Here is a 20,653-nt window from a genome sequence, read left to right on the forward strand (position 1 = left end):
TTACTGCTTCACTTTCATGATATGTAAAATATAAAAAAAAAATTCCATTTGGGGTTTTATGGGGGCCGTGGTCAATTAACATTCGCTCCAGGGGGTCCGCGGCATCAAAAAGGTTGGGAAACACTGGTCTAGATAATGTGGGATCCTCAACATCTCACAACTCTATGGCCCTTCACGACCTGGTACACGGATAGCTTTACTTTACTTGCTGGGTTTAATCTTTCACCCTGAAGATGGAGACGATATGTTCCTCTAAAATTTCTTGTTTTCTTCGAACTACTTGGCATGTAATCCATAAACCGTAATATTTAAATTTCTTCTAATGATTAATATAATACTAAAATGTACATAACACTAAAAATGTATTTCTTGGAGAAATGAAAGCTTTGGTGGATGTTTCCGAGACTGCATGTCGTCATGTGCCAGACGATAGTGATGTTCGTAACCAGTGTTTGAAAACCTCAGATCCAACAAGACACGATGTGTCACGATCAGCGGGTAGCAACATGCGGATAGTTGGGAATCACTTTGATCTGTGATCTATTTAACGATTGTGTCTGTAGCGACGCTGTTTAGCATCTGTCACTGTTATACTGACTTGCCAGTGAATTTAGAATTCATGCTATTTCCACTCAGAATAAATTCAAGCATGCAGTTTTGTCACGACAACTTGAAAGACAGAGTTCACGGGATGAGAGTATGGCTGCCGTTATAGACCACGTAAAATATATATATATATATAGAAAATTTGAGTGGTTAATATTTATAGGTAAATGGTTTGGTTAGACGTCACAAAACGTGATCAATACAATACTTGAATTATATGTTTTTTATTTCCAGTTCCTTGTTAGAAATTATATAGTTTATTCTCTGTTTGGGGTTAAGCGGTAGGGTAGTTGGTTGAGACACTATGCTACAAACCGGAAAGTCGCGGGTTNCCGGCCTGTTACAGGGATAACTTTACCTCTACATTATCCCTTATTTAATTATTTTTATTTATACTCGTATATGCTAGAACAGCTGGAGGAAGGGTGGAGATCACGTGAAAATCCGGAATGCAGTGCATATTACGCAACATATGAAGTGGGGGGGGAGGGGAGGGGAATAGGGAAGGTGAGTGTCCGTCCTTCCGACGGTACCAAAACAACTCTACCGTTCAGCCATACGTAAACATGGCTCCATTTATTTATTTATCTGTTTATTTAGACCGCCTCTGTGGTCTAGTGGTAGAGTTCCTAGCTACAAATCCAGGGGTCCCAGGTTCGATTCCCGACGCTACCAGATTTTCTGGTAGGTAGTGGGCCTGGATCGGGGTCCACTCAGCCTCGTGAGGATAATTGAGGAGCTACGTGAATGGAAAAGTAGCGGCTCCGGTCTAGAGAACCGAAATTAACGGCCGTGGGGATTCGTTGCGCTGACCACCCGACACCCTCTATCCGCTAAAGTTGGCACTAGCTTCGCCGACAAGCGGCGGTCGCTCGGTCGGTACAGCTCGCTTGCGGACTACAGGCCACGGAGTTTTGTATTTATTTATTGTGTGATTTCATCAAAACTATCTACATATGGATATAACATACGTTAAAGGTTGACAACAAGTTTTCGCCTTTCGACCATGCTCATTACTCTGCATTGGCTAATATTTACTTGAATGTGCTTTGTTTGTGAGTGAATCCCACATGAGTGCACTGCCCTTGAACTTCACTTACTTATAATGTTGAAATATCAAACGTGGTTATAATTTGTTAAGATTCCTGAAGCGTAGTCGATGAATATTGTGATATGAGGCCTGAAAGCCGGATTAGTGGAGCCAGAACAATAAATAATCACGCAACAATGGAAGAATCCCTTTCTAAGCAGCGGGTCGATAAACACACAATAATAGGGGTATTGTTGGCAACGATGTTTTCTGTTCGGCCCGTGCAGAGTGGTTGAGAGGAGTTAGTCGGGTTCCGTAGCTCCAAGTGAATGGTTACTTGAGAGTTGGGGGAGCCTCTTGAGCTGGCAGCCGAAGATGATAGAACACGTAGTGTGTCATACAGTGGTTTGTGAAGTGTAGAAACAAGTTGCATAAGCGTGCAAAAAATCAGGCCATCAATCCAAACCCCGTCTAATATTCACACAACTTCCAAGTCGTGACAATATAAAATTGTTTCCCTTACTTGACGTGTAGTACCGCAGACTGCCGTCGAGTTTTGCCGTTGAGAGCTTTTTTCTTTTTTTCGGGTGCGGTCATATATTGGTGAGTGTTGGACGTTGTATTTGCTTCTCAGTTAAATGCCCCATTATGATAGGTGGATGTATGATGTTAGATAACTCTATTGTATTTTATGTCGTATCCATCCAGCATCCATCCCAGAACAACCTGAATTTCTGTATAATACACAATGTTACTGAGTTCTTATGAGTGGTAATTAAAAATTGCTTAATTTATACTGAATATTCTGACCCTCAGGATTCAAGTTTTACCTCAAATTACGAACTGGAATATGCAGGAGCACGAACCGGATGGATGGAAAGACCGTTATAGTCACGGGCGCCAACACAGGTGAAGTTCAATTATATTTTTTTATTGTCAGTCTCATGCAGTTTGTTCGAATAAACTGTTTATCCAGTCACGTGGCCCAAGTAACTTTGTGTAATTTCACATTGCGTTCATTGCGTTCATCATGGCGTTCAGCAATGAACGCCATGATAGCGACGACAACGTTAAAAGTTTATATGCAAGAAACAAGACACAAAAATAAATTTAGAAGGATTTCAGATGTGGATATTTAAAAAATGAATATAGAACCTAATGTTAGAAACCTGTGGGTGTTTTTTTAAAGATAAAACTAAGAGCCTCACCTTAGAATAATTTTAGATGTTTATTTTTAATGCAAAACCAAAAACCTACATTTTTAACCTAATGTTAGAAACCTGTGCTTGTTTTTTTAAAGATAAAATCAAAAGCCTCGCCTTAGAATAATTTTAGATATTTATTTTTAAAGCAAAACCAAAAATCTACGTTTTTAAAGCCGAACAAAAGCCTAACATTTTTTAAAACATACTCTAAAGTCTAAGTTTATGGATTTACTGTTGCGGAAAAAGTATTGTTTGAACAAGTTTTTGTTAAATCTAGAACCAATATCGTTAGTGTCTCTGTACTGCCTCTCTTTAAAGGAAGACCACGTCATGGTTCTGTTATTTGAGGAATATGACTCTTTAGTGCCGTCTGCTGTTCGGGCCGTGCTGTGTTATTATAAGACTGAAACATGTCAAGCATGAAATATTTTTTTTATTGATTAATTAAAGACTGGGTAACCCAGAACTTAATTACAATTAAAACTAATTATTTATGTATTTATATTATTTGTATTATATTCTATTATTTATATTTGTGTTATGTATTTATGACTTTATGTATTAAAGGTTGACCAACTCTGTGGTCTAGTGGTCAGAGTTCCTGGCTACAGATCCAGAGGTCCGGGTTCGATTCCCGGCGATACCAGATTTTCTGAGAAGTGGTAGGTCAGGAACGGGGTCCTCTCAGCCTCGTGCGGATAACTGAGGAGCTATTTCAAGAAAATAGCGGCTCCGGTCTAGAAACCGAAATTAACGGCCGTGGGGATCTGTTACGCTGACCACGCGACACCCGCTATCCGCAAAAGTTGGTACTAACTTCGTCGACAAGCGGCGGTCGCTCGGTCGTTATAGTTCGCTTGCGGAATGAAGCCACGGAGTTTTTTTTTTATTAAATGATTTATTGATTCCAGGGATTGGAAAAGAGACAGCACGTGACCTTGCTCGAAGAGGAGCGAAGGTAATTCTTGCCTGCAGGAATTTGGAGAAGGGATACAGAGCTCGTGGTACGTGGCTTCCATCTGTTTGTATTCGCAGTTCATTTAACGACGCTCAAATTTTATAGCGTCGAATGATGATCCCAGTGAATAATGAATTAGAATGGCTATGGAAAGAGGTGGTCGTAGCCTATTTTAGTGTAGTAATTCCGGCTCCTCCGTGCAAGGACTGACTACTGCCTGATATTCAGGCAACCTGATATACATATATCGTGCTATTAATTTCAGTTGCAGTTTCCTATATTCCTTTCTAGTCGAATCATAAGCCGAGGCCAATTTTAACACAGTTTCCCCACTAATAAGGCTCACAAATAATCATGAACCGTCCCATTTATATAATATACAGCTCTTTACCATTTATGTAAGTGAATCAATGCTCACAGGGTAGACACGCTACTGTGAAACAAAAGACTGCTTGCTCAATCGTGACTTACTGCAGAGCATCATGTAGCGTGTCAAAGGGCGATAATTCATTTGCTAAGATAACCCGGAAAGCCCTTAAATTGAGAGCTTACTTATCATCTTAGCATTACCCTTATATACATATGAGGCACGTATTAACGTAGTTGGTTGAGGCACTATGATACAAGCCGAAAGGTCACGGGTTCTATTCCCGATGAGGTCATTGGATTTTTCAATGGACCTAATCCTTCCAGCCGCACTATGGCCCTGGCGTCGACTCAGCCTCTAACAGAATTGAGTACCAAGAATCTTCCTGGGCGGCCAGCGCGTAAGGGCTGACAACCTTACCGCCAGCTGTGAGCCGATTGTGTAGAAAATGTGGGAGCCTCGACGTCTCACAATCCTATGGGCTTTCACGGCCTGTTACAGGGATAGCTTTACCTTTTTACCTTTTATATTTGTATTTATTTGAAAAATAGTATTCACATTAAGGGAAGCATATAGATAAGGGTGTCAGAGAAGAGGTGTTGAGAAAATTTGGAGCCAAGAGAGGGAAGTAAGAAGAAGAGGAAGAAACCATCCCCGTCACTAAGTTTATATATATACATATATTATAATACGACTGTACATCAATGCGAACTCCCAGGAATCCGAACTGACTTGTATTGTTAGAAGAACAATCGGCGCCACCAGAGAATACTGATTTAATCTGCCTCTTCTTCATTTCTTTGCAGTAAAAATAAGTTCTCATGAAACACATTGGATCTGCCCCTCAAAAAGGTGAAGCATGCAACCCGGTTACCGCTTGCCCCGAGCGCAGAGTGTAGTCAAATATCCGGGAGTTCCGGTCATTGTTTGTACATAAATTGTACTTACGAAAATTTTGAGTAAATAATTTTGCTATAAAATTCGAATTTTTTATTTGAAATATAATAATTTGAAAGATTCGACGGTCCGAACACAACAGGGCTTTTATTAGTTCGGGGTATCAAGGTGGCGCTGCATATTATAGGTATCCGATGGTAAAGAAAGGTAAAGCTATCTCTGTAACAGACCACGGAGGCCCATAGGGTTGTCCGACGGTGGAGACTCCCACATCTTCAAGACAATCGGCTCACAGATGGCGGTGAGGTTGTCAGCCTTATGCACCGTCTGCCCTTTACCCCCAGGAAGATTCCTGGTACTCATTTCTGTTAGAGGCTGAGTCGACCCCAAGGCCATAGTGCGGCTTGAAATATTAGGTTCATTTAAAAATCCAATGACTTCATCGGGAATCGAACCCGCGACTTTCCGGCTTGTAGCATTAGTGCCTCAACCAAGAAAACTTAATAGAATATAATGGTTTATGTCGTTTTACAGACTTAAATAACTAATTCACGTACGCTAACATAGGACTGCTTGTGTTCACAGTCGATATTGTTGCAAGCACTGGGAACAATATGGTGGAAGTGCGTCACCTGGACCTCAGTTCGCTGGGTTCGGTCCGCCGGTTTGCAAACAGCATTATCAACACAGAGCCACGTCTCGACGTGCTTATCAACAATGCAGGTGCTGCAGGGTTTAAAAACAAAATGACGGCCGATAACCTTCAACTCGGCATGCAGGTGAACCACTTCGGACCGTTCTTGCTCACGTGCCTCCTCCTGGGTAAGACATTGTCTGGAGGAAAATTACCCTTACGAGTAGCTTCAACTTAACCGCCTCGGTCGAGTGGTTAAAATTCCTGCTTCCTATTCAGGATATAGTGGTTTGCTTCTAGTCTAGGTAGCCGGCTAAACTTCCTGAGTTTTTCGTGGGCTTCCCCTGTCCTCCAGGCAAAGCTGGCATCCTTATTTAAAATAGACAATGACATCTGCCATTGGTATCCTTCCCAAGCCATTACTCTCAAACAGACTTCAAAGCTAAACAATTAAGTAGCTGAGAAACCGTAATTCATAAGTGAGGAAGGAAGTAAATCTATACTGAGGCCACGGAAAGGAGTCCCTTAGATGAACCCCCCTTCACATCTCCCTCAACCTGTTACGTTCCCCCCCCCCTGGTATACTCCCCTGTATTCCCCATCATTTGCCTGAACCTTCTGTTCACATGAATGGTAGTAAATTCCACCCACCATAGAAGGATGTAACATCATAACCACTGTAGGCAACCATACAGAACAAAATCCCCTACGTGTTTGAATTTCCTACTGCGTATAAATACCGAAATTATATTGAAACAAAATATTGACGTAAAGGTATATGTCAGTACCTGACGATGGGTAACCCTCGTTCCCACAGTTAAAAGAGGTAAATTTGTTCCTGTGTTTAATTAATTGAGCACTACACCACGAAGGATTATGAGGTAGTGGAGGTATAACTCCACTACTCTTGACCTCAGCACTAGATGGATGTGAGTGGTCAACTTCACACCCTTGCCGCTTTATCTCCGGGGCAAGGGCTCTGCTCTCCATTGAATAGGAGGCTAGGTGGGCCCTAGATCCGGTTTGAACCCTGTGGAAAACAGAGAAAATTCTCTTGCTCTGCCGGGAATCGAATTGCAGCCGTCCGACTCGTTTCCACAGCAGATGGAGTTTAGTGATAACCTTCGCTGTACTGAGCACACCGTAAGTAGTTTCATGGATCAAATCCTCCCACATCTCCTACGGTCTGTTACTTCTACGCCTCCAGCCCACTTCCTGCATTTCTCTCCAAACTTTTAGTCATTTTGTTCACAAGGAAGTTGATAGTGATAATCTTTGCAAGGAAAGGTTCTGGTTGACATAGGTCAGGTTGTCTGGAGGGGAATACAAGAGTAAGCAGAGAGGAGGAACCTTTTAGCGTCGCCATCTCAATCATCCATTGTTATCTTTTTCCGTGACCTCACTATGAGCCGTGTATATTGACGCTTTGCGACGAGAGAAAGAAACGTCAGTCAGCGTAAAGCCTTGAAATGTGTTGCTTACTTACCGATTGGTAGCCGGGTTATACCGCGTCGTGTGGCAGCAGTGTCTCTTGTAAGTTTCCACTTGGTAGACTGCGAAATAGACAAGAGAATAACATTAGCTGAATGTGCCGTACAATAACACACAAAGGCTATATCCATCCAATCTAAACAAGTTTAACGTAAATAATCTAGCTATTTACATGGTTATATATTTTTAACCTTTCTGAGCCATCCTCAACACCGAAAAATGTAAGGCCATATAAATAATTAGATTATTTACATAAAACTTATTTACACCTGATGACTTGTCATTCCAAGATTAATACAAGTGTAAAGGCGAAGATGTCTCATGTTAAAACAATAAAGATTATCTTAATATATCTATGTATTAGATCTCTGTAAATCACAAAATATATTGCAATGCAGTAACTTAAATTCTTCACTAATTTTGTTTTCATAGTCCAGATATTAACCAAGGTACTTGCAATATCTATTCAAAACATCAAATTAACATGTGTATTTTCCCCTCATTATTACGGTTCGAAAAATGTTCAATATTTTAAGAGTGAATATATACCCTTCCTGGAGTGTTCAACAATAGTGTCATGAGAGTAGTGTCATACAGTGTAGAGATATGAGGTACTCACAGAGGTGACTCACAAGTTTACGTCTTCTAATTCATAAAAGCATAGTTCGGTAGAAGTCCACCGACGATCCGAAGGAAAGTATCGCCGCCATTTTGAAAGTCCGAAAGTATTCCTCAAAATGGAGGCGTAGTTCTGTTGAATGACACAGCATTACAATCCAGAACATACCATTCCATCAGACTATGTAGCACGACAACTAAACAGACCACTTTTCGCGACAAGAACAAAAGTGTTACTCCCTTCCCTACAATTTTTTAAATTATTACCTTCATACCACATTTTCTTTAACAGAGAAATATGTATTACATATAAAATTATTGAGTAAATATAACCGACTTTTTTCTGTAACAGGACTATTGAAGAAATCGGCTCCCAGTCGAATTGTGATGCTATCATCATGGTTACACAAGACTGCCAAATTTGATCTTTATAACCTCAATTTTGAGAAGTGGTTCGATACGCTACAAGTGTATTCTTGCAGTAAGTTAGCAAACATTCTGACAGCTAACGAATTAAGCAGGAAGCTGAAAGAGACAGGTGAGTGTTTTTTTTTGCAGAAGATATTATAATGTTTTGTAGGGTTACTACATATCTGCTCTCCCATAATTCTTCATGATGTAATGCCTCACTAATTAAAAACAGCGATAAATTTTCCTTTCCTACAATCTCTGCATGATCGCCTCTTTTTAGAAAATGGATTCATTCCTTGAAACCTTCCATTAACACGTTAAACAAAAGTGGTTATTATATGAATCACCTGCTTTATGATTCAGAGATTCTTCATCTTGACCACGCAGTGTAATTGTGAATTTCCTGTGATTCTAGCAATTATCGGCTGGATTTTGTAATGGAGACTGTATGAGATTTGAGGTTCTTATGTCGCTGATATGAGGGATCATATCTTCTGAGACATGGCACCGTATAGTCCAGTAAACTCGTAGCAATTCGTAGCAACTGGTAGCAGCCTGTAGCAACTGGTTCTTCTTAGCTTGGCTTACTCATAGACCTTGAAGATGGAGGCGGTACGGCCCTCCGAATCCTCAGTGAATTATTGACTACACAGCATCACATTCCAAAGATGTCTTTGTAGGTCGCTCCATAGCTCAAGAGGTTAGTCGCTGGCTTCCCACCGCAGCGGCCCGGGTTCGATCCTGGATCTGATCAAGTGGGATTTGTGATGGATAGAGTGGCGCTGGGGCGGGTTTTCTCCGAGTACTTCGGTTTCCCCTGCCAATCTTCATTCCACAAAATTCTCCATCATAATCACCCGGGGCAGGTACAATAGGCCAATCAGTGGCCGCCGTGCCGAGTGGACCCAGTTGGACTCCACCCCCACTAAGCGAAGCGAAATTAGTACTCTTCAGTCACCACTGAGAGAACCTAACTCCAACTATAATTTGTCTAATGAGAGTTCATGAAATAAACAGTTCACATACTGTGTAAGATTTGAGGCTTTCACGGCGGTGACTATGAAGAAAGCAGTCTTCTGGGATTTGGCACCGTGTATATGTGGTGTTAACCNATACTGTAGCGTGTAGAGCGTTACTCTATAACGACCTCAAAACAATATCCTTTACTAGGCAACGAACACGAGATAAGCAAATGTACCACAGCCATTACTGGGTAACACCTTCGCAAACAAACGTGTTCCTACGGAAACGCTTGTATTACAACAATGAACGGTGTTTCCTATGCGGTCCGTGACGAGATATTATAAACGAGTCAGTTGTAAGGCAGTAAAGCCGTGTGGAGGCGGGGTCTGATATATCCACTGTGATCCTGCGAGTCCTAGGAGGCGACTAAAAGGGAAGTCTCACATCTGAGGAAGTAGAATATAGTCTCGAGTCCCAAGGGACTGTGACCCTAGAAAGGCTACACTGGCAAGGGCCAGCAGCACATACAAAAGACAGAGCCGTCCTCTCGCCAGAGAGGGCGCCTAACAAAAACAAGTCCGTAACTGTCAAACTGTAACAAATATTTGGTCATGAGCCCCAGATGGGACACCAAGACTTACTGACAGACTGACCATCAGTAGCAATGTGACTGATATAAATGCTGGAACCTGGCCCTACAGGTTGGGGGAGTCTCGAGTTTGAAACAGTAAAATGGGTCATGAGTCCCGCGGGAATCGGACCTGAGAATGACTGCTCTGGCGAAGACCAGCGGCAGTTGTAAACGGCCCACCCATCATCTCGTCGGACAGGATGTTACATAAGGACTATGCCCGCAAGGGTTAATTTGAAAAAAAATAATAAACGCTGGTCGTGAGTCTCAAAGGGTTAGTCGCCAAGAAGAACTTACTGGCGGTAAATCGTCAGTCGCAAAGTAAGTCTATCTCTGAAGGCAGTCAGTTGAACGGGAGTCTGCCAAGAGAAGACTTGGTCTGCGCAGTTGAAGAATCTCCGTTGTTAAGATCCGTTACTGGGGAACAACCAGTGAAAGCAGACTGAAAAATGTTAGCGCGTGTTCTTGTGGTTCGTGAAGTATGGAGAATAATGTAGCCATATTGTTATGCTTATTTGTAGTTACGGCCTGTAAGTTTCCATAAATGCGATCTCGAATCCAAAACCACGTCGACATGTGGCAGTACTTGATTAAATCATTGAATAGTAAGTGTGAGAATGGTTCTGTATTTTCAATTGCGTCAACAAGGAATGATAATGGAAGTCATTGTTTGCAAAGACATGAGTATTTTGAAACATTTACTTCTCCTGTTGGTGAAGTTTCAGCCGTGTATTTGTTCGAATAGTATTGACTTCGTAAATGTAGTAGCTCTGCGTACAATTGTAGAAGTACGTTACATTGACGTTTCCGGGATATATGTATGTTACGAAAGAACCGAAATTTCGGCGAACTTCTAGCGGACAATCCAGCGTTATATCCTAGATGATTGTGCTCTTCAAGGTCGCTTCTGTAACACCCTCGAATCCACCATTTTAATGACTCTCTTTTACCTGGTAAACCATCTGTTACTCTATATGTTACCCATGGTCTCATACACCTTACTCATCTTTGAGATTGTGTGACATCAGTGAGTCTCATATATGCTTGTAGTCACGTCATCATTAGAAACGTATTGGATTCGTTCTTCAAAATGTAATGAGAGCGAAAATCTCAAAAAACGGATATAAAATATAAAATGGAGCTGCTTTATCGCCGTTGCTTTTGAACTTCGCTTCAGGATACTCCATTAAGGAGGTCCGAGAAAACCAGGTGGGGCTGAAATTACACACGTTAATGAAACATATCAGTTGTTTGTCTATGATGACGATGTAAACCTATGGAGGGATAACATAAATACCACGAAAGGAAAACCAGAAACTCTAACTGATTCTAGTAAGGAGGGAGACATACACAGAGAAAACTAAGAATATAGAGTGTTAACAAATTTCAGGGTTAAGTTGATACGGTACTCACTTAAATGAGCGAAATTCCCAGTCAGCGTCCTTCCATAAATCAACGTGACGAGAGTAGAGACAATTAGGAGGACCTAAACTTGGATTGAAGGATTGAAGGATTGATCTTATATGGATTGGATGGGAGGATCTGGCCTAGTTACATCTGGTTTAGGATAGAGACAATGGCAGGCTCCTTTGAACACGTGAATAAACCTTCGGATTCCATAATATGATGGGAAATGATTGCGTGAGTTAGCAACTGGCGGCTTCTGAAGTATAACTTGGCTCCATGACGTCAGATTGTTTAGGTAGGCTATTAGAGGTATGACGTAACCCAAAAGACAGTTTAGACAGAGTATATCTCCGTTAAATTGTTGAGTTTTGGGCATTATACATCTTCCTGATTTTTGTTTAAAACACACAACTTTTCGGAGACTGGAGTCTTTCTCTTCTTTAGGTAAACGCATATTCAGTTGGGCTCAACCGATACAGCTAGGCTCTATCCCCGGATCTATGTCCGAAAACTCAGTAATCATTAATGTATTGTCGACACGAATTCTCAGATCTTATTTATACCTCAGTGGTTCAAGAGAAGGGAGAACTAAAGTAGCGCGGATTGTCAGATTATGTAACCTCAAAAAGCGTTTTCTTCACTAACAGTACCATCTGAAAAGCCATTATTTGCTGCGTATCAGAACTGAAATTTAGAAGTAGTAATGGAAATATTCGCCGGTCATGATAGCCGAGCGGTCTAAGGCATGTACTGTCTTCGTTCGCTTGGAAACCGGGATGGTGGGTTCGAATCCCACTCAGAGCATAGATGTTTAGTTTGTGTGTGTGTTTGTGTACAGGTAGAGGCCTTGCGACGAGCTGATCACCCGCCCAAGGAATCCTACCGAATGTGTATGATCTAGAAAAACCGAAGTGAACGGAGAAGTTCATGGAGGTAGGCCTAGGCCCACTGGGGCTGTAGTGCCAAGGAAAAAAAAATGGAAATATTCTGATGAGTTAATAATTAAAAATCTCTGCACACTTAAGAAAAGCACATTGTAAGACGTTTCCTCCACTTTTCATCACCTTCTTCTTTCTTCTCATATCTCCTCCACTTCCTCATGTTCTCATTCTTATTTGTCTTTGTAATCTGGTTCTGTTCATTTTCCTGCTGCTCTATTTTGTTGGAGGTCGGTAGGGAGGGGAAGCCAGACACATGCCATTCTGGATATTTTTAAAAATTCTAATTTGACAAAAGAAGTAATCATGTCAAATCTTAATATGAAAAATTAAAATTATTATATAAAAACTTTCACCTATACTTCATACTCTAGGGCAGTCAGTAAAAATATACCTAAATGGTTTAAACGTGACTTCTAAGGAAATCTTCCGGGCGTTCTTCCTTGGAAAAATTGCTAGAGGCGTCCACGGTATTACCACCACCACTACTATTATACTACTACTACTACTTCTACTACTACCACCACTACTATTATACTACTACTACCACAACCAGAACTACTATTATACTATATTATCACTTCTCAGTGCATTGTTGCATGCAATATTCGTCAGCCACTGTGCATCCATTTCCTTTAGCAAGCTTCAACCTACGCAAAATTCTCAGACGGCTAAGCTGTTAGTTCTATTCTCAAAGAGACTGTACTTAAATCTGCCATGAGCACAATACTCAGTCATGTCACTGATTACAGGAGTCACAGCAAATAGTGTTCACCCTGGAGTGGTGTTGACAGATGTGTGGCGACATCTTCCGAAAATAGTAAAACTACCGTTCATTTTAATGGCCAGGCTTTACTTCAAGGTATGTGATAAGAAACGTTGGCACCAATATACCGAAGAATATACCGTCACGTTCCAAAGGGATCTTCTTGTTTATTGCTGGTTGCTTGATTATTTTATTTTTTGATTTTGAAGATGAAGGCAGTACGAATATATTCCTCCCCAATGTCGGCAAAGCTCCATCCGACCACACAGCTTTACATCCGTGAATATATGAGTACTATGCAAAAGAGAACCGAATCAAAGGGCCAAGTTCTCATTCAAGCTCCTTTGCATGAAATTGGTAAAAACTAAAGCCGTGGAGGCTCTCAGGGTTGTGAGGCGTCGAGGCTCCCACATTTTCTAGACAGTCGGCTCACAAATGGCGGTGAGGTTTTCAACCTTACGCGCTGACAGCCCTTTTTCCCCCAGGAAGATTCCTGGTACTCATTTTTGTTAGAGGCTGAGTCGACCCTAGAGCCATAGTGCGGCTGGAAGGATTAGGTCAATTGAAAAATACAATGACTTCATCGGAACTCGAACCCGCGACCTTCCGGTTTTTAGCATAGCCCCTCAAACAACCACGCTACTGCGTGGAGCTAGACTTAAATATTCTCCCCATAATAATGTAACGTGTTTCGCTACTGTGGACATATTTTCACGAGGGACCGGCGTATAAAGTTTAAAGTTTGCACTATATCATGAAGAAATTGCGAAGCTGACAGGAATGTATGGCTGAGAACTGGAATCATTTTTGGCATTTCTATGATCTGGGTATATTTTATTTATGATCTGTTGGCCAGTGTTTTTTTCTTGATGTTGCTGCGGGTCCGAACGCGCGAGGAAATAGTTATGGAAAGGGGCATGTACACTTCCGCCGGACCGGCCGAACGATTTGCGGCAGACACACAGATAATTTGCCTATAATACGGGGTTTCTTATACAGAGTAATTCATTCTGAGGAAGTCCCGAATTGATAATTATTAATCACTCAATAATTAACCTGTGAAAACAGAATTTCATTAGTATGTACGTTGGTAGATGAGGAGATAACTGAGTTACAGAATATGTAATTGGTTTTCCTACGCCTGGGAACACAGGCCGACATGATGACTGTTCCAACCAGCATGGAAAGAGGAAATAACTAACTGAAAGTAATTGTACGAATAGGAAAATGCTCATGGGGTCAGTGTTGTGCTCGTAAGGTACAGTGTTGCCAAATTTCATTTTAATCTTAAAATTATTACATAATCCATAATTATTAATTAGGGCAACCTCGAATTAATCTTTTTGTTTTATAATTTACTGACAGTAAAGCTAAAATAAATTTACGAAATTTAATAGTTATGGTGAAATAATGCGAGGTATTTTTTTTTTGCCTAAAATATCTATTATAGTGTGTCATATCTTGAGTAGGCAACCTTACGTAAGAAAAGACGTGTAAGTTTTTAAATCCTACCTGTCCATCTCAAGTTACTGACGTAAACCGGTACATCTTAATCAGAAAGTAACCAGATTTTATTTTCAACATACCTCCGATAACTAAAGGCATGTGGTAATTTAAAGTATATTTGCACAGAACTTTCCTTCATTAATGTTGCTTGCACAATGTATGAATTAACTTTAATTAAGCCCGCGCCATAGCTCAAGCGGTTAGTCGCTGGCTTCCCACCACGGCGGCCCGGGTTCTATCCCGGGTCTGGTCAAGTGGGATTTGTGGCGGACAAACTGGCGCTGGGGCAGGTTTTCTCCCAGTACTTCGGTTTCCCTTGCCAATCTTCATTCCACCAATTGCTCCACAATCATCCTCACCTATCATCTGGGGCTGGTACAATAGGCCAGAAGTGACCGCAGTACAAGGGACTTAGTTCCACCCCACTAGCAACAAAAAAAACTTTAATTAATAAAATTTGGCTTAGATATTACTTTCAAATCTGCCCCTTTAATAATATCCTGTTTCAGAACGCAGTTGAAGGTGCACAAACATCCATCTACTTGGCAGTTTCTGAAGAAGTGACAGGAGTGTCTGGAAAATATTTTGAGAATTGCGAGGTAAAATAAAAACTATATCTATAATCTTTAATCAGCTACGCGCTGCTCCGGACAATGTGAACATTCGGTACCTGGCCAGGGCTATCACACGCCTCAGAGGCGGTGGTGATAGGAGGTTATGGAACAACGCTGGAATGGTGATTAGCAAGGGAAAGCCGAAGAAAACTAGGAGAATTTCCTGCTATAGTATCACTTGATCCACCACGAATCCCAAACAAAGTCACACATTATAAAGAGTTAATTAATTCCGTCCAGTGTGACTGATAGAGTTTTTATCTCCTTTTTAATCTTATATCCTTAACATTTTTCGGTCTTACAGACCACCTTCAGAGGGATATCAATACAATTAGAAGCCACTATTACAATATGTTCTATGAATATTAATGTATACAATGTTATCATAATACAATGAGTACAAAATCTAATACTTTTAACAAGTACAGCGGCTTGTATTACTAATACGTTAAAATATTTATAAATTAAATTACTATGTTTAAAAAGATTTTGTTAATATTTTAAACCAAATTGGTTCGTGTCCTTTTTATTTATCTCTCGTTGAAGGAAGCGAAGTGTCTACCGCCTTGTGTTTCTGTTGTTTGGATAACAGGATTCTTCTGTGTCGTCCTGTTCTTGTTCGAGGAGCCCTGTGTTGTTATAATATTTTGTACTCATTGTATTGTGATAACATTGTATGTATATATTAATATTCACAAAACTGATTGTAATAGTGGATTTTAATTTTACTGATATCCTTCTGAAGTATTTCTATAAGACCGAAACATGTTAAGGATAAAATATTAAAAAGGAGAAAAAACTCTATCAGTCACACTGGAAGGAATTAATTAACTCTTGTAATATTGTTAGTGTGATGGACCAGGATGAGACAAATGAGAGAAGTCACACAGGCTGGAGCCTGGGTTTCTACAGTAAGAAGTGAGCGCTTAGCTCTGTAAGATAAAACTATTTGTGATAAAAAGGAAAAAGGTAATTTATTCAGAGTTTTGTTCCATAACATCCACATTCATGTAAGGTTTGAGGATTTCACTGCGTTGACTATGAAGAATGCCGTCTTCTGGGATGTGGCACCGTGTAGATCTTGTTTGAACCGACGTTTCAGAGGAACGTATCGCTTCCATCTTCAGGGTAGAAAAATCCGTAAGCGAGGAACCATCGTGAGGACGTGGCTGCAGCCTTTCATGCCTTGAGTNACGTCCCAGAAGACGGCATTCTTAATCCGCATGCATCTCTGGTGTGTCCACTGACGCTCCTGCAAACACAAAGATGCAGTAACTGCTGTAAGGCGTTGGGACAATCCACACGTTATATTGAATGATAATTTGAGAAATTGTACGAAAATTGTAATAGGCGATAAGCGTCATGTTCCAGACGGTAGTAGAACTCATGTTCACCACCGTAACGAGGTCACTCACGCATTGATTGCTTCCAGTCTCTTAGGTCATGTTATTTTGCACAGCAGTTCTTTCTCACACACCCACACATTTCTCTGTTTATTCCAGAGAGTGGGGTACCAGTTGTGCACATACACAAGAATTTTCCAATATTATATGCAACCCGAAGTTTCAATATTATGTACACAAGAGCCATTCACTGGTCCCTATCCTGAGCCAGAATAATCCAGTCCATACCACCCCACCCTATCTCTCTAAGATCCATTTAATATTGTTCACTCACCTACGCCTTGGCCTTCCCTGCGGTCTCTTTCCATCTGGTTTTCCCACCAATAACCTATATGTATTCCTCTTCTCCCCATTCGTACTACATGCCCTGCCCACCTCATCCTCCTTGACTTGATCATTCTAATTATACTTGGAGAAGAGTACAAGTTATGAAGCTCCTCATTATGCAGTTTCTCCGACCTCCCGTCAGTTCATCTCTCTTCGGTCCAAATATTCTCCTCAACACCCTTTTCTCAAACACCCTCAGTCTATGTTCCTCCCTTAATGTCAGAGACCAAGTTTCACACCCATACAGAACCACGGGAAAGATTATAGTTTTGTATATTCTAATTTTTAAGTATTTAAACAGCGGACGTGTTTAAATTATTTTGCAGGCGAAACGTAACTTAAGGTAAGATAATTTTGAGGTGGAGACGAACGATGATATAATGGCAAGGAATTAAATATTCTGATTTTTTCTTTTAGGAATCAAAATTGTCAAAAGCAGCAATGGACGAAACTCTTGCCAAGAATTTATGGGAGAAGAGTGAGGTCATGGTTGGCCTCAGCCCGGAAGAAATCCACTTTTAGGATAATAAATTTTGTAGAATAACTGTAACTAAAATCCGGACCTGCAGATGGCACACATGTTCCACAACATTTCGTTCTTAGCAGCAAAGTCCATCTACCGAAAAAAAATGTTTTGTTGACAGCTATATAATGAGTATTATGTGTATGTATATAAGCGACGTGTTAACTTCCATGTTCAATATTAATTTCGATACGATCAAATATTGTTAAATATTTATTCAGATAAAACTGAAAAAAATATATATTTCTGCTTCGACATGAAATTGTTTTAAATAAATTTATATTGACGTATATTATTATCTGAGGTGCAAGGAAGCTGGCATATGTTTACTATCTAGTATGAGAAACTTCAGTCATCTTCGGGGGTAGACCCTTTTTGACTGTTAAATATGGAAGTTAGGAAACGTACCCCGAAATTCTTGTTTTAATTATCTCGAAAACCGTATGACTTGCGAAAAATAAATATACTGGACAAAGAATGAATGACTATTTAAAACTTCTTCCGATGAATATTGAACTGGTTAAGATCGACATAAGTGCAGTCATGTCGTCCATTTTTACCCTACTTTAACTAGACTTGGAGAGTTGAGACAGATCATAGTGAAACTCCGAAATACAAATCTTCATGAAAATCCGGTGGGAGGTTCTCAACTTACTCCATATGGATATACAGACTGATAACAGCGAATTGAATAGGCGCTCAGCATAGAAGCAAATTTGCCGAAAAAAAATGAAGATAAATTTAACAAAGTACAGGATACAATTATGGATATGTAAACAGGCAGGACCGAAAGTAAATTGGACTGGCCATGGCGGTCGTCCCGGGTATGCCACAAAATAAAATCTACAGATTTTTTAAGATATTTGCTTTTCTAAATTTACGGAGAGTTAATTTGAGTTTTTAGTTTTTACAGGAAATGAGAATAGAAGAATTATTATGATAACATAAATTTGTTGCTACTGATAAGAGTCTGCACATTTTGATCGCTTCAGGGCCCCAAAAATTGGAAATCCGGCCCTGTAAACGGGTAAATAAATATGTCGGAATTGAAGATCTCACAGCAATTGTTACGAAGTTTTCTATCTCCTGGGACACGTATTTTTTTTTTCTTTGGCACTACAGCCCCAGTGGGCCTAGGCCTACCTCCATGAACTTCTCCGTTCACTTCGGTTTTTCTAGATCTTACACATTCGGTAGGACTCCTTGGGCGGGTGATTAGGCAGTGTTGTATCCCAGAAGACAGAAATCTTCTGGTAAACAGATGAAGATCACAGTGGCCGCACGATCTAAGGGCTGGAACACACACAGCGACATCGGCCGTACGACGTCCGTACGGTTCATGTCGCATCAAGTAGTAGAATATAAAGTGTAGTCTTAGCTTTCATACGTGACGACATGCGACATCTACCGTACGGCAGTCGGAGAGCAAAGAAATGTATTTGGTCGCCCCAGTGTGAAAAAGAGGTCGTACGGCAAAAAAATCGTAGGTCATTTTTCCGTACGACCGATGTCGCTGTGTGTGTTCCAGCCCTGGCATGAACTGTCTTTGCCACTCTCACACTGGGATCATGAGCCCACTTGCATGGATATCTGTGTGCGTTTATTCTGTGTGTAGGTAGTGGTCTTGCGACGGGCCGATCCCCGTCCAAGGAGGCCTACTGACTGTGTAAAATATAAAGAAACTGAAAGAACGGCCAAGGTCAAACAAAGGGCTGTAGAAGCCATAGATAGATAGAACCAGATATATTACGCAGGTATTAATGAAATAGTCTCACCCCACCTCAAGGAACTAAATAAAACTGAGTCCACTTGGTACGTCCTCCAGTAACTGGCCTATTGTACCAGTCCCAGATGACAGATGATGATGAATGTGGAGCAGATGAGAATTGACAAGGGAAACCGAAGTACTCTGATAAAACCTGCCCCAGTGCCACTTTGTCCACCACAAATCCCACAGAACTTGGGCCGAGCTCGAACCATGGCTTCGACTGTGGGAAGCTGGCGACTAACCGCCTGAGCTATGGCACGGCTTTATTAATGAGATATATTTAATTGTAATTTGGTTAATGGCGTCAGTAATTCAGACATTATAGCGTCGAATGAGCTGAATAATGAAGAATAACAACATTCAAACAGAAGAAGAGGGCGTGGCCTAAATGTAGGTACTATTGCGGCAATTGCATGGAGGGACTGAGCAAAACCACATAAAACATAAGGTAGTTAGTGTTCCTGTCGAAATTCGAAACAGATATCCCCCAAAGCAGGTTGTTAGAACTAATAATTCTCATTGACAACCAGTGTAACAGTGACAGTACATCGTAATCTGTAAGTAACCGCGACAAGTCACTTAATAAACCATGGTACGTTGAGTTACCCGTGACTGACAGACATAACCGACGCATCAAGCGGGTTAGCCTAGCGGTAAATTTCTATGATTTTATTGGGCAGGTTTTTCGCTTTGAAACTCGTCCCTGACACTGGCTGTCTTGACTGAGGATACTTTCGTGGTTTTCTTCAGTCCTTCCAGAAAAATGATAGGATAATGCTATACGCTGGACCACGGCTTATTACACGTACTTTCAAATACTTTCTAGTTCTTTGCAGAAAACCGAAATTAACGGCCGTGGGGATTCGTTGCGCTGACCACGCGACACCCTCTATCCGCTGAAGTTGGCACTAACTTCGCCGGTAAATGGCGGTTGTTCGTTTTGTATAGTTCGCTTGCGGACTACAAGCCACGGAGTTTTTTTTGTTACTTATAAGAACTTGGTGCAACTAATACTCCGCATAGAAAGAAAATAGTGAACAGGTTAGTTCCAAATAGTTGCCATTACACGACTATATTTACAGTGAAGTTAATTTAAAATTTTGATTCAAACCTTTGCGAGAAACAGGTTAATGAATGTAAAAGAAAGCATTACTGGCTATTCCTATTGTACTGTCACGAATGTATTAGAATTTATAGCGTCAAGTGTCTGTTACGTAAGTTGACTGGCTGTTCTATTTCACGTTTAATTACTTATTCTTTTAAAAATACGTACCTAATGGTTTCCATTCTCGTTTTATTGGCACTCCTGGCATAGAAAACTTTCATGGGTCCACTATACAGGGTTATTCATAAGTCTGTGAAACATTCTGAAAATTTACAATAAATAAACAACGCAACGGATATCAAATTTTATTACACTGAAAGAGACATAAACTCACTAAGTTTTTTTTTTACATAGTTCACAGATGCTCAATGTGTCCACCTTTGCTGATACGGCAGACATCTATGCGATAATCCATTTCGTCCCACACCCGTGTCAGCATATTACGGTTGATCAGAGCCACAGCAGCGGTGATACGTTTGCGAAGA

General features: G+C 40.7%; 2 protein-coding genes across 2 annotated transcripts in view; one reads left to right on the forward strand and one right to left on the reverse strand.

Moving 5' to 3' along the window:
* The window catches only part of LOC111874061 (retinol dehydrogenase 11), a 48,462-nt gene extending 38,222 nt beyond the window's left edge, over positions 1-10,240 (reverse strand). Inside the window, exons 1-2 of the mRNA XM_023869235.2 lie at positions 10,109-10,240; positions 7,184-7,250 (exon numbers count right to left, since the gene is read on the reverse strand). The gene's annotated coding sequence lies outside the window, so the exon portion shown is untranslated. The remainder of the gene's footprint in view (positions 1-7,183; positions 7,251-10,108) is intronic.
* LOC111874063 (retinol dehydrogenase 14-like) overlaps positions 1-17,773 on the forward strand; it is a 19,156-nt gene extending 1,383 nt beyond the window's left edge. The window contains exons 2-8 of the mRNA XM_023869237.2: positions 2,453-2,545; positions 3,753-3,845; positions 5,649-5,885; positions 8,159-8,344; positions 12,909-13,018; positions 14,938-15,027; positions 17,190-17,773. Of these exons, the coding sequence (XP_023725005.1) occupies positions 2,453-2,545; positions 3,753-3,845; positions 5,649-5,885; positions 8,159-8,344; positions 12,909-13,018; positions 14,938-15,027; positions 17,190-17,294 (914 nt within the window). The 3' untranslated portion in view covers positions 17,295-17,773. The remainder of the gene's footprint in view (positions 1-2,452; positions 2,546-3,752; positions 3,846-5,648; positions 5,886-8,158; positions 8,345-12,908; positions 13,019-14,937; positions 15,028-17,189) is intronic.
* Positions 17,774-20,653: the final 2,880 nt, after the last annotated feature.

This window comes from Cryptotermes secundus, unplaced genomic scaffold (assembly GCF_002891405.2).
Source record: "Cryptotermes secundus unplaced genomic scaffold, Csec_1.0 scaffold1991, whole genome shotgun sequence".
NCBI lineage: Eukaryota > Metazoa > Arthropoda > Insecta > Blattodea > Kalotermitidae > Cryptotermes > Cryptotermes secundus.